Raw genomic sequence first — 14,377 nt, 5'->3', positions numbered from 1 at the left:
CCTCTTCTTTCCAGGCTTTGTGGTGTGGCAGGGCTGGCCAGGAGGCAGCTGCTGGCTTAGGATGTGTGACCCCATCAATAGCAATACTGATCTCCAGTAAGGGGATCTTTTAAGGGACTGCGTCTGTTTGTTCTGAACACTCAAATAAAACGCTCAAAGTGAATTGTTTGAAGGTATGAACTTCAGGAAAAGGTTTTTTTATTTCTTTTATTTTTATTTTTTATTTTCCTTTTAGTTCTATGAGAATGCAGGACTCCTTGCTGTTTGCAGGCTGTGTGTGCCAAAGTCTCTGCATTTTTTTTTTTAATGTAGAAGAATAGTAGTGAGTGTCGCTATGGCTGAGGAGGAGCAGAGTTCCCACAATTTGTGCAGTGGATTTCTTGGTGATTCTCAGCAGCTTCACTGACATATTCCAGAAAATACTCTGGATGGATTAAAAATGGTGGACCATGAAATGTGGAGCTGTGATTGTTTCCAGAAGCTTCCAACTGCAGCCATACATCCACAAAAGCACATTGGAAGTAGTTGTTGAAGTAAAATTAGATATTTTGTCATCAAATAGTACTTACCATTGTGCCTTGTATTCTGAGCATATGGGAAGTTGTATGATACGGATTTGGACAGTGTTTGCCTGTAGTTGTTGTTTAGTAGAACTTCTCTTGTTTCTTCTGTGAGATGTTTGTGAACTCAGTAAACTAGTAATCTCCAAAGCGAGCATCAAACGCACTGTAAGGAACTGTTCTTTGTGTTTCATTTAGGCTATGAGAGAGGGGCACTGGGACTGTAAGGAGCTAGGAAGCAATTGTGTGAATGAAACAATCTAAAAATCATTCTGAGGAAAATGGTGATGGAGTTCCCTTGTGTAAAACTGCACATCTGCTGAAGACTCTATTCCACTAGCTCTATTTGGATGTGCATAGAGATATCTGCATGAGTGAAGATCTTGGCCTTGTGGGGTTTTGCACTGCACAGAGGTGTGGGAATGTGTACACAGTAACAGTCAGGTGTGATGTGCTTGGCAATTCCTTTATCAGTCTGAAGTGATATTTTTAATTTTCACAAAATAATGAAGACTGAATGGGGTCATGGGATGGGAAACAAAGAGGGATTAAATGACCACAACTCATTTCCTTTTATAAGCAGTGGAAGGATGAGCAAAAATTCACTTGTGGCTCAAGTCTTGATTGCTATGAAGGGAAAATTTTGATGGACGTAAGGAAGCTTAAGAGAGGCTGAGAGGTATAGAGGTGAGACAGCCTGGTTTTCCAGGGATGAAAGGCAGTAATGCTTTCTGAGCCTCAGTCATAGAATCATAGGATGGGTTAGGCTGGAAGGGACCTTAAAGATCGTCTAGTTCCAATTCCCTGCTGCCCACCAGCTCAGGCTGCCCAGGTCCTCATCAAGCCTGGCCTTGGATACCCCCACATATAGGGCATCCACAGTTTCTCTGGGCAGCCTGTGCCAGCACCAAGAATGGGAGGGAATTGTGAGAAGGAAGATATAAGAGCTAATTAAAAAAATCTTCAGACATTGGAGAAGAGCCAGCTGACCTTACTGACTTGTAAAGATTTTTATCACACTTCTCTTGGCTACGTTTCTGCCATTGTGCTCAAATCTAATCCCACTGGGCATTGCTACTGGGATCTCAGCAGCTTTTTTATTATCCTACTGTCATCTGATGGTGATTTCTTTTTTGGTGGTGGACATGGGTTTTGCTTTGCCTTGACATCTCAATCCATCCCTCCTCAATTTAAATAAGCAATACATAAATCATTTTCTCAGTGTGAGCATGCTTGCCTCACAAGTAGATCCTGTGGGTACATCCTGGGGATGGTGAGATGTGAAGATTCAGTGGAAATGTTTTAACAATTGAAGTTTACCTTTGTTCCTTTTAGTTTCATTCCCTGTATTTGATCTCTGTAACGATAGGTTTATGTGGGACACCCTACCTAAGGAACTTTTTTTTTTCTTTTTTTTTCCTTTTGAAATTGTAAGTATTTCAATCTCCTACAAGCATATGAGGTCCAGGCTGCACCAAGTGAATCAGAGAAGCGCACTTGGGCCCTGTTACCCCCAAGAACCTGCTCATGGATTTATGGGGCTCAGTGAATGAGTGCATAGCATAAAAGTTTGTCATGTCTGGTTTATGTCAGAGAGAAAGTGTGTGTGCAGAGATTTAAATCTGTGTGATTTAAGGCATGGAGGATGCGAAGACAAGATCTTGGGGTTGGTCAGCTGGCTTTTTGGAGGCTATGAGATGCTTGGAAGGGCAGGATATTGACCAAACTGAGGTGAGACTCTGGAACAGTGGTTGGAGAAGCAATAAAAATGCTGCACTTTTCGTTTTGCGTCTTGAGCACAAGTGAAGGCAGGTTTGGAATTAGTTTCAGCCAGAGAAGACATAAACCATAGGTTTAGCAGCTCTGAAGAGTTTTAAATCTTTATTTTGAAGGCTTACAGCAACCTGCTAGTATCTTGATCCTCCTGTGGCAGAAGAACCGGAGGTCAGATTTGTCTGGGAGAAGGAAGGTTTCTTTTGGGCCTCTGTGCATGGTTTAAATTGTGAATTTTCTTGCTGTTATGGGATTTTATAATAGATAAATAATGGACAGTATATATAAAATAAATTTTAGTGTAATTATAATGAAACAGCAACAAAGAAAATCATCCTAAATAGATGATAAGAGGGATGGAAAATGTCAAGTGAGCTCTAAGACATTGAGCTGTAGGATATTTTCAACCGATACAGCCAAGAGCAAGTTTGGTGTGCTGATCTAGGCGAGGTCATACTGGTTTGCTGCTAATGTGCTATATTATACTGCGCTTAGTCTTGCACTCGCCAAGGATTGTGAGGAGGTTAGAGAGCTGCTTTTATCAATCAGGAGTCAAATGATCCAGAAGAGGAACAGAGAGTTCCTAGTGAAGGATTGAAGGATCATTGCAAGCAGGACAGTTTGGCTAATTTGCTTTTTTTTTTTTTTTTTTTTTTTTTTTCTTCCTTCAGTAGAATTCTGCACATCAATATAACTAGGCAGTGTACAAATTATTGTTACAATCCGTTAATCAAGGGCATGGAAGAACAGTGTTGAGGGAAAGATCTCTCTGTGTTACGTAAGTGTTGGGCTGCAGGCTCTCAGTCACCTCATCTCCTTCCCTTGGGACTTATCATCCCAAGAGGAGTAGAATTAGCCACCTTCTGGACCTGACAATTTCTTTGCAGTGTAATTTATCACAAGGCATGGGATGCCATGCTGAAGGCTTATACAGCACTCCTGGGTAAAGGTATTTCAGTACACACCTTCCTAATGGCTTCCTTCCCCTGCTCCCTTCTCTCTCTTGGGTTTTGTGCAGTTACAAGCTGGAAATGATAGTGGCTAAAATCTGAATGCAGCTTCTTAGACATCATATCTTCATTCTGCCTTAGAAACTGAGTTTGTATGTCTTGGTCTTCCCTTGGAGAAGTGATGGAGGCCTCCGTATCTTTGAATATTCTAGGAAATAATTACCCTGTAAGGAATTAACCTGCACTGTTAGGGCACTGAACCAAAAGCAGCGTTGAGATGCTCTTGTTGTTTGAGATATGTATCCTGATGCTGATTCCTGTGTATTTTCACTCTTCAGTCCCCTCTGGGAGCTCAGCTCCCTTTCCCTTCCTTTCAGCCCCTGTCCTGCTGTCCTGTTCCTTCCCCTTGGCTGCAGCACGAGGCAGCTTTGCCTGCACTTCCAGCTTGATCCTGTCCTGATGAGGGTGGCACAGTGGATCCTCAGTCTGAGTTTGGGCATACAGACAGAAGAACACAACAGCCTTGTGCTCAAAGTGCCAGTCTGAACTTAACTTTAATACTTTAAACTTTCTTAACTTTAATACTGTGTTTTGCTCTAGTACTTAGAAAAGGCTACAGAAAGATGCTGGTGTTTTGCCCAGGGTTAGAAGTCACTGTTACAAGGTCTCTGCTTGCTGCTCAGGCAGCTGAAGGTCTGACTTTTTAAGACAATAAAATACTGGGCCCTTGGTTGCTCCTCGTGACATTTGATGATCTGTATGGATGGACGCATCTCAACTACATCTATTGCTAGGTAGAAAATAGCTTGCTAACATACAACACAGGGGAAGAAACACACGATTTATGTGTAGTTGAAGGGACATAGATTATGAGGAAGGGTTCTGGGTGAAGTGGTCCCCAAGCATTCTTTGCCTGCCTCACAGGCATTTGTGAATTGCTTTGAGATGGTTTATACAGAGATCACAGTATCCTTGTACAACTTCTCTCAATTTTTCTCTCCCCAGAGGAGAGATCTTAGTATGGGTTGCTCCTGGGCTGAGGGGTTGTGCATGTTCCTTAGGCTGCTGGAATGTTTCACTCGCTAGCAGTCTATCCAATTTGGCTGTAAGATTAGTGATTTTTTCAATTAAAACAGAATGTAAAAGTATAGTCCAATTAGAAGGCAATGGTGTGTTTGTAAGTATCCTTGAACGTATTTATCTGTCCGCTGGGAGCACGCAGATGTCTGCTGGAATTTAATTTCTCTGCAGCACACTGGGGGTGGGGACAAAAAAGAAGTAGCCAGAAAATCACTGTTGCTGCAATAAATACCAGGCTTCTCTTAGTGACCTGTGCTGACTGCAGAGCTTATTACATCTGATACAAGCGTAAGACATCAACTCGGCAGTGCTGTTCTCTGGCTGCTCTGCATCTGTACCAGCAGATTGTTCTTGGCTGACTGTTGTGGGTGGTCATGAAGAAAAGGTGTCACATTTTAAAGCCTATTATTATGATAAAAAAAATCTGCAAGGTAGCACCGCTCAGTAAGTAACAGCAGCCTTGGTTCACCTCCATGGAATGCTCTCTGAGGCTGGAGCCAGAAGCACACCAGCTGTAGTGAGCAGTGTGGCTGCTGCTATCCAGAGCTGACTGCAGTGTCCTTTGGTTGTGTAGTCTCTATGGCATTGGTCTGTGTTGTCTGCTGGTGATGTTCTGCCATAAAGTGGATGTGCTCTTTGTGGATTGCAGTGAGCTCCTTTCTGGGACATGGTGCTGCTGCATGCGGTCCCCACTGCCCCAGCTCTGGGTACAGAGGTGAAGCAGGGCACTGCCTTCAGCAGCCTGCAGTTCTGCCTTGTTCCACATTGAAATGCAGTGTTTCTGAAGGGGACGCTGGCAGTAAGCTAGAGCCAACCTCAGCACCTCTTTTGTCCCAAAGTTTTGTGGATTGGTGCTTGTGTTCATCTCATTTCCTGAGGAGTTTAGCTGAGGAGGGATTATTTGCAACTCGGTGAGAACTGATAGTTTACGTAACTAGTAGCAGCTTCAGAATCCTCACATTTCAGCTCTGGGTGAAGGTTGATCCAGGTTTATAAATACCTGAGGTGTGGGAGCCATAGTGGCGAGGCTGGTCTCTTTTCAGTAGTGTGTGGGGACAGGACTAGGGGTAATGGGCTGAAACTTCAGCATAGGAAGTTCCGCACGAATGTGCGCAAGAACTTCTTTATGGTGAGGGTGACGGAGCAATGGAACAGGCTGCCCAGGGAGGTGGTGGAGTCTCCTCTGGAGATATTCAAGACCCGCCTGGACACCTACCTGTGTGACGTGGTGTAGGGAGCCTGCTTTGGCAGGGGGGTTGGACTCGATGATCTCTAGAGGTCCCTTCCAACCCCTACAATTCTGTGATTCTGTGAGCAGGATTTGCTCTTTGCTGGGAAGCCATCATCTGTGTTTCCATGGCATCAGCCTGGAGAGGAAAGCAGCAGGGAGGGCAGTGCTGCGGAACATGGTGAGGAGTGGTGTGTTTTTCAGCCAGGGCTTAGGGCTCTGCCGGCCTCAGTATTGCAGGGCAGATGGCTTTATGCTGCCCTGCTCAAGATTGAAAAGACACTGCTTTTTCTGCTGCCTTTTCTTGATTTATCTGAAGATGGGGCCATCACGGGCCTGTGTTACACTTACAGCTCTGTCTTCCCTAGTGATTTGATTTCTTAGCTCAGCATCTCCAGCCTAAGGAGTCTGGTTTACCTTCCCTGTATGCTGCACTTAGCTGGCACTGACCGGTGCATCACAGCTGTGGTGAAGGTGCATAGTAGTGGCTGCAGCATTCATTTGTTACATGATCACTTGAGCCAATCTGTGTGCCAGCTTTGGCTGTTTTTCCAGCTGGCACTCAAGAACAAGGAGCTGAGTACAAGTTTGGTGAACTTCTATGGGTACTCGTATGGGTTTGTGTTATTCAGACATGAAGGTGATCACCGTAGTTTCACTGGTAGTACAAGCTATAAAGTTACGCATGTGTAAAACAATATATAATTCAGATGACAAGAACTCTATAACTTAATATATACTTCTATTTTGTATTTCTATTACTGCAAATCTACTTTCAAGGAATGGAATGTACTTTTTTTCCTCCAGCTTGCTAACATGTGATTGGCAGCTACATGCAAGGCAATGAATTGTATCTAGATTTAAAGAAAAAGCTTGAGGGTGCTTTGCAGAGTAACCTTGTGTAAGGTGATGTCAGTGTTATGTCAGACATCTGTGTCAGCAGTGGCACTGCAAAAGAACCTGGTGGGAGAGAGAACCCCTGCAGCAGGGCAGCAGCTGCCCTAGGTGTTTGTGTTACCATCATTTGTGATGGATCTGAGGGAAAGAACTGCAAGCAATACTGCAGGATGTGTGCTAAAGCAGCTTAAACATCTGATGTCTTCGCAGCATTTCACTGTTGTCTTCACTGTTTACCACAATGAACCTATGTGCTCTGTGCAGTTGTACAGGAATCATCTGAAAAACAGTGAGGATGACAGAAATGGAGCTCTTCATTGCCCATTTGATTCCCAGCTGCCTCTGCATGCCTCCCATCTTACTAAGGCTTAATCTGTGTTCCTGCCATCCCTCTGATAGCCTTGTTGATTCCAATGGATGTTGTCAAGGATATGATGCTTCTGCAGGATTATGTCCAGCTTAGCTCTCAAAGATTGAAATGTGACTCGGTCTTGAAAATGAAGGTTTTTTTACTAGAAAAACAAACATGCTACCTGTCCCTGAGCCCTCAAGCAGAGCATGTAATGAGATTTCCTTTAAAACTGATTGCACTTCAACCTTGATTTTACATCCTACAAACAGTAGTTGTTTGTTTCAGGTTAATTTTTAATTTCCTGTCATAATTGTGGTTGTCTTCGTACTGGTAAGCAGAATCTTACATTCATATTTCTTTTTCAGATTGCATGTGGCTCTGAGCATAATCTGGCAGTAGTTGGTAAGTAGCTTGATTTTGTATCAATTCTGTCACCTTTTGTTCATTTATAAGTAGCATGAGATGAAAGAAGAATGTGCACATCAAACATTGAGTGAGTAAGGACATTGTGCAAACCAGCTGGGGGAAGGAAAGCGATGTATAGGTGTGGAGAAAGGAGGAGGAGAAATCTGTAGCCTTACTGGTGCTTTTCAGGTAATGTCTGAGCTTGAAGCTTGTCAAAAGTATCTGTTTAACAGGGGAATCTTCAGTTAAAAAAATACTGAGTTCTTGTAAGTTGGTCAACATTAGGTCGGTTCTTTAGTGCACTGTAGTATAATGCTGCTGTTGTGACAGCGATAAAACTATTGGGAAGCTAACGTTACTGGAAGAACTGAGTTTTGTACGCTAATTCCAGTAATAGTCAGATTCTTGCTTTTGTGTGATGAGTTGATAACTGAAGCTCGGTTCAAGATTGCTATTGCTTATATTTACATGTAAAAAGAGTTTTTAACTGTGGATTTTCAGATATGTAATAAAGGTCAGCATAACCATCCTGGTTAACAGTGTGAGAGAGACAGAGGAATGCTTCAGAGCTGAAAATGAAATCTTCTCAGTTTGTCAGCGTCCACATAGACATTGCTGATTGCCATGACTGATGCATTAAGATGTTTAATGAAGAATATCCTTGATTTTCTTGAGTGCAATATGACAGGTCTGCAGAAAGCAGCTATTTGGTAGAAAAAGTGCATTTCATATCCTGATTTTTAAGGTATTTGTTTTGGCTTGGTTATTATCAGCTTCATTAAGTGGACTCTGAAGGGTTTTTCTGTATAAATGATTTTCTAGTTGTATCTCTAAAATTAAACCCTACATCGAACTTCTTAAAGTTTTACTTAATTTATATGACTGGCTTAAAGAGAAGTTTTTTTCCTCTGTCTCCCTGCCTGTTCAGTGTCACTTGCATTTATTAATTGTCAAGCTGGTGCTTCTGAATGTCAAATGAAGAGCAATCTGAAAAGTCACATTGTGTTTCTTGCTGAACTGATGAAGTGAAGTGTACTGCTTGCAGATTCCTCCAGTGTGTGTGAAAGCCAAGCACTGAGTTTGGGCAACCTTCTTTCTCCTTATGTCCTTTTAAGCTTTCTAACTTTTAGGCTGAAATCTCTGGGGAAAAAAATGGATAGATGAGAGAAACTGTTGAAGTCAGGTATGCTAAAGTAGGGTCTCTAAACACGTAATCATATGTGTTTATCACCTTATAAAGCTTTGCCTTACTTCCATTGAATTCAATGGGAAAATCATCAGTCTTAGAAGCTAGTCATTTTTATTCCAAGTACAACAGAAATATATTACTTTTTTTTGAACTGAAGTACTATCATACATTTTATTTTTGAATTGAACTTTTGTACATGCTTTTAAAGTGTTGACTTTTTAGAACATTTTATGGTAGGATTTCTCCATTGCATGTCACTCTTTGTTCAAAGCAGTTATCTGTTTTACTCCTTACACACAGCTTTCATTAAGTACTTCTGATTGATTGTACTGTTTTATAGTAACTTATCATTCAGGCAGCGTTTATTAATGACAACTGTATAATAAGTTTCTCTCTTTATTGGTAATGCTCGAGTGATTGACTTTTAGACTGAAATAACTTTCAGATTCAATATGAAAGGTAAACCAAGATGCACGCCTTTAATATTAGAATATTCAAGCTGAGATTTCTGGTTGCTTATACAAATGTTTGTGCCTACTTTGTTGTCTCGTCTTTTAAACAGAAGCATTTTAAAGATAGAGCAGCTCGATTTGTCGATCATTTCACAAACACTGAAGCTGTGCTCCAGTCATCTTGCTGGAGACATGAACTGATTTGTAGGGCTTAGCTAGCAAGTGATTTTTCTCATGTTACTTTATATAGTTTGCATCCACTTGGTTCAGTTATTTGATTTTCTTTTCTTGCTTCCTCTTACTGAAAGAGCAAAATTTGGTTGTTATCTTCATTATAATGGCATCAGCTCCTTTTTTTTTTTTTTTTTTTTTTTTTTTTGGGTGAGCATGGTGAGCATGACTTTCCCTGGCGTTTTCTCGTTCAGCGTGGTGAACTCTGCTTTTTGCTGTGGGTTATATTGTTTTCTTGCTTGGAGACTTTCAAACACTTTTAAAACTATTTCTCAACTTTCTGGTACATGAGAGCCCCTTTCAGAGAAGGTTCAGGTTTGTCTTCTGTAGCCATGCTTGCTGTATTACAGAGCGTGTGTTCTATTTCAGGATTCTTTCTCATCTGTGACTCACGTGCAAACACTGCTGTAAATACCCTGACACAGGCATTCGTGTTCCTCTGAAGCTGCATGTCATCATTTCGGAGTGCAGTATGAAGTTTAATAGAATAGCACTCTTTGTCAAGGAAACTTGATGAAAAAACATATACTGCCACTCAAATGGCAGGTAGTGCTTCAGGTCTCTTGGAGTAAAGTGTGTTGTATCTTTAGAGAGACTAAAAGCAGCTACTGCATCATCTGTTAATGTTTGTTTCTTATGTTGTTATGCTGGAAGAACGTAGCAGTTATGGACTGGAAAACGGATGTGATCAAAATGACAAACTCAAATGTGGGGAGTTGGCGATAGGTATCCTGAAGTGGTCACACTTTGCTTCCACGCTTTGGAATGAGGAAGCTGAAGGGTTCTTCTGCTGGAGCCCCTGCCTCGTTATTAACAAGGTCACATTCTTTAGTTAAGTTTCATGAGTCCAACTTAAATATTGTAAAGAATATCAGTGGAGGAAGCACTGTAACAGTCTGTGAAAGGCATGCTTCTATGATAGAGCACAAACCATTTGGGAGAGGCTGCTGGGCAGATCTTTGCTGTGATGGCAGCAGCATTTAGATGTTCACAGCAGCACACTGAAGCAGCAGATGTAGTCATTCGATCCCAGGGGTGTTCAGCATGCTGTCATAAAGAGAAAATCATAAATTCTCTCTTGCTTTTCTTCTTGGCATAGCATTCAGAGGAATCTGCAGCATACACAGTGGAGGGCACTGGTGTTCAGCAAGGAGCCTCAGTCTGATCCTCTATTGCTTTATCTATTATGCATGAAAAATCCCAGTGCAGCCAGGGTCTCTATTGTAAGGATTCCTGGCAGAGCAGCATGGAGTCATGTTGCAGCACGCTGTCTCTTTGCACTGCTGCGCTAATTGCATTCTCTGCTTATTAAAGGGCACCTGGCAGGACTTTGAGTAACCATCGCTGTTGTCATTTTCATGGTGGTTATATGTCAGCCTTCTAAATTTGCTCCCTGGCAGAGAGAATGAATTTTGCGTGTCATTTGGCTGTTAATGTGACTTTGACTGTTAAAGTAGCTCATTGAGATATAGACTGCCTTGGTATCATTCGTTGTCAAAAGCTGCCTTGCTTCTGTGATAACCTGAGCACTTGCCTATATGCAAGTGCTTTCTGCCTACCTAAGCATAGGTCTGACACCACAGTTCTGCTGTTGCATTTAGATTCAGTCTGCCCAAAGAAATCTGTTCAAATATCTTTCACTTGGTGATAGTTATTCACAGCATATTTCATAGTCCAGGTAAATGAGTTGTTTTCTGGTAGGAAAGAAGGTTACACTCATGGGTCTGATTCCTGAGCTTCTTTTCCAAGGTTAATGGTAAACCAAGCTGCCAGCTATTTTATTAATTTGTGGGCATAGGTGACAAGGAGAGAAGTGTGGAGATACACTAACTTGAGAGTTTGGAAAAACATTGGATCAGACTAAAATAAGTTTTGTATCCACTAAACTGTCTGAAGTCAGTGGATACGGCCACTCACTATAGGCAAGGGAGGATGCTTTGCTGGAGAAAGCTAATTAGATCCACCAGATAAAAATGGTTTCAGACTGCAAGAAAATTCTAGAGCTTAGAACAAGATCTGCCTGCGCTGCATCTTCCACTGTCTGAATTAAAGCCTGGGCTTGAGAGCTGCCATCTGCTCTAGGCTTTGTCATCCTAGTGCTCCATGATTTGGGGCTGTCTGACTCAGCAGAAAGCTTTGTTTTCCTTCCTCTCTTCTCTGTGTGTCTTGTCAGTTTCAGTTGTGAAATCTTCGGAAGAAAAGCTGCCTCTGATTGTATTTTAGCATTACCTCCCATAACAGGATCTGATCTATTTTTTTCTTTTTTTATACTGCCGTATAACTAATAATGCTTGGAATCGATTTCCCTCGGAGAGACAGTTTTAAAATATGATTAATCTTTGTTTGTATGCGTCTATCTTAATTTATAGCACTTAGCATATAAACAGGTAATAATGCAATGCTTGTCATATTGCTCACAGAATGATTTCCTGTAGTTACTAGGTACAGGTTCAGAAAAGAAAAAGCCATTATATTTTTCTATGTACAGAGCTCTCAGTTGTAAAAAGCCTTCACTGAACCTCACATATCAATCTGGTGCTAGCTCACAGTTTGTATAGAGGTAAGCTCCTGTGCAATGGCTGTCATTATGCTTCTTGCAAGACACCGTGCCACATCCATGGGGATAATTGTGCTGCATCGAGAACCCCATAAGAGGTAAGCATACAATGTTAGCCTCTAGTGACAGCTAAAACCAGCAAGCTGGAACTATGAGTAGCAGTTAGACAAGATAATTATCATGAGAAGCTTGGAAACAACCAACAAATGCCAGGCAAGAATTTCATCAAAGCAGGAAGAGGGAAGGCCTTTCTTACAGGTATTGGTGAACAGGAATGGTTGTTCTCCTGATTTTTGAAAATGTTGGAGAATCAGAAGAGAAGGAGCCACACAACAGATGCATGCAATCCTTCCTCAGTCAGAGGGTTCAGTGGATTGATATAAGTATTTAGAAAGCAGATTAGATTTCATTATATTTGTTCACTCAGAGGCTTTTAAGTGGAGCAATTACTTTAAAACAGAATAAAAATATATCCAGCATATCCAAGGCATATTTATCTTAATTCTTAAGGATGCAAATGGGAGTAACAAAAAGTCACCTTTCTCACTGAAGAAAGATTTAAGAGTTTGTTATTTATATAACGAAATAAGGGGAAGAACTAATGTCAAGCTTCAGGAAGTTATCTAGAGCATGCAGGAGGGATGCTCACTGAAGTAAAAACACAAGGCCAGCAGAGCGGTTGAAGGCTTCAGTACTGAGCCACACACAAGTGAGCTGTACTGATAATTCCGGGTTCTGTGTGTGCAGCGACCTTAATGCTTAGGCTGCTGCATGTACTGCATGTACTCATTAACCAGATCCTTTATGGAGCACTAAGAGTATTTTCTGTCAGTGCACCCACCAATATATGTGACCTAGGTCTGAGAGATGTTGCTGAATGAATTCACAGGAGACGTAGCAAGGCTGGTGATGAAACAGCTGCTCCTGGGACAGGACACATGTCCCTGACACAGCTTACAAAGCTGGCTGTAATTGCACAGGATTAAGTGCATGTCTCAAAGCATGCTCTTGTAAAACAAGGTGGACAGGGAATTGTTCCTCCAGCTTTCCACAACAAGGGTAGATTCTTTCTCTTTTCCTGCTTTGGGAGTTAGGACTTTGAACTTGAAGGTACTGGAAATTGTAGTAGAGAAAATCCATAAGCATTAGCTGGCAAGCACGATTGTTTTACTAATAATGCAGCTCTTCTACAAAAAAAGCCACCATTCAAGCTTGGGAGCCTGGAGCAAACTTTCAGGGTAAAAATAAAGCACTTTGGTTAGATCCGATTGGCTCTAGAGAAATATTTCATAAAGGATTAGGACAGAAAAGTCAAACCAGAGCTGAAAAGTAAAGGGTGATTTTTACAATTAGGTCAACTTGACTTTTCTTTTTGAACTTGTTTCACTCAAATGCTTCTTTATGGAAGGGAGGTAACAAAGTAATTAAAATTCAAAATGCTTTTGAGACTCATCTCTGTAGTGCTTTTTCCTCTACTTTTTGAAGAGTCTCTCAGGAGCGACCAGGCTAAACCATGACTTAGTATTTTTGGGAGGTATCTTATTTTATCTTTGGGTTGTTGGGTTTATTTGAGCAGTGAGAAGGTGATGACAGAAAGCTACGCTTAATGGGACCTTAAGAGACATTTAGCACAACACATGTAGGATTTCTTATGGAACCACAAGAAGGATTGATATATTTATGTGAAGCAAGTAAATTAAAAGGGAATCAGGTCAAGTGTGCTAGTTGTTTATGGCACAGCTCAAACAGAACTGTAGAAAGCAAGAAGCTGAATGAAGTGAGAGACTGCTGCTACTTCAGAAGCTCTTGGTGCCTGTCAGTCTTTGAGGAGCAAACTGCATGTATTGTATACAGCATTTATGTGATACATTTAAACTTGCTAAAGATGGTGGCACTCAGTGTACTTAAAAAACAAAAACAACAGAAAAACCACCCTCAAGTCCTAATGATTTTAAAAATAGTATGACAAGTTCTCTTTGATAGATTTCCCAGTACAGATAGTGACATTTTCCATAGCGTAATAAGTGTTCTGGCCTAAATACTCCTCTCCTCTACAAATCTAATGGATTAATTACCTTGAAAAGATGATACGTGATATATTGATTTTTGGCTTGAACATTGCTTACATATATTACAGCACTTATTTGCTAAATGGAATGTTTTCTAGGAAGGCATTCGCATGATGCCAGGAGTTCATGTTTCAGCTTTGCTTGCTTGTCCTTCCTCTTAGTGCAGATTTAGCATCTTAACTACATCCCTACTGCTTAACTAGTAGGGATTCCTACTAGTTTGCTAGATTGCTATAAAACACTAACCTAAGGCAATCTGTAGAAGATTTGAAACTCCGGCATCAACTGATAAAAAGACACACAATTGCATGTACAACTCTGCTCTTACAGGTTGATGAAATGCACTTGCTCTGAGTGTGAGGGAGCCTAGCAGATACATTCGCTATTTCTAAACCCTTTTTTTCTAAAATATCTTCAGCTGGCTCACATGATGGTCTGCCGCAGTGAAATTTCTAATCCTTCTACCAGCCACGGGAGTGACAGCTGAAGTTCTTTATGACCTTTCCTTTGGCTTTTTCAGACCTAGACTCTGCTGAGGAACTTTGCAAAATATAGCAGATTCTCCTTTTTGGTATTATATGACCTTCGGTACTAGTGACTTAAAAATCCATAAGCTATTCTCAAATCTCCTCTT

The 14,377-nt window shown here is 41.3% G+C and overlaps 1 protein-coding gene across 1 annotated transcript in view; it reads left to right on the top strand.

The window, feature by feature from the left end:
• The window catches only part of SERGEF (secretion regulating guanine nucleotide exchange factor), a 126,085-nt gene that overhangs the window by 68,199 nt on the left and 43,509 nt on the right, over window positions 1-14,377 (top strand). Inside the window, exon 10 of the mRNA XM_072337201.1 lies at window positions 7,206-7,242. Within this exon, the coding sequence (XP_072193302.1) occupies window positions 7,206-7,242 (37 nt within the window). The remainder of the gene's footprint in view (window positions 1-7,205; window positions 7,243-14,377) is intronic.

Source organism: Excalfactoria chinensis, chromosome 5 (genome assembly GCF_039878825.1).
Source record: "Excalfactoria chinensis isolate bCotChi1 chromosome 5, bCotChi1.hap2, whole genome shotgun sequence".
In the NCBI taxonomy this organism is placed as follows: domain Eukaryota; kingdom Metazoa; phylum Chordata; class Aves; order Galliformes; family Phasianidae; genus Excalfactoria; species Excalfactoria chinensis.
This window is presented reverse-complemented; position numbering and strand designations above follow the sequence as displayed.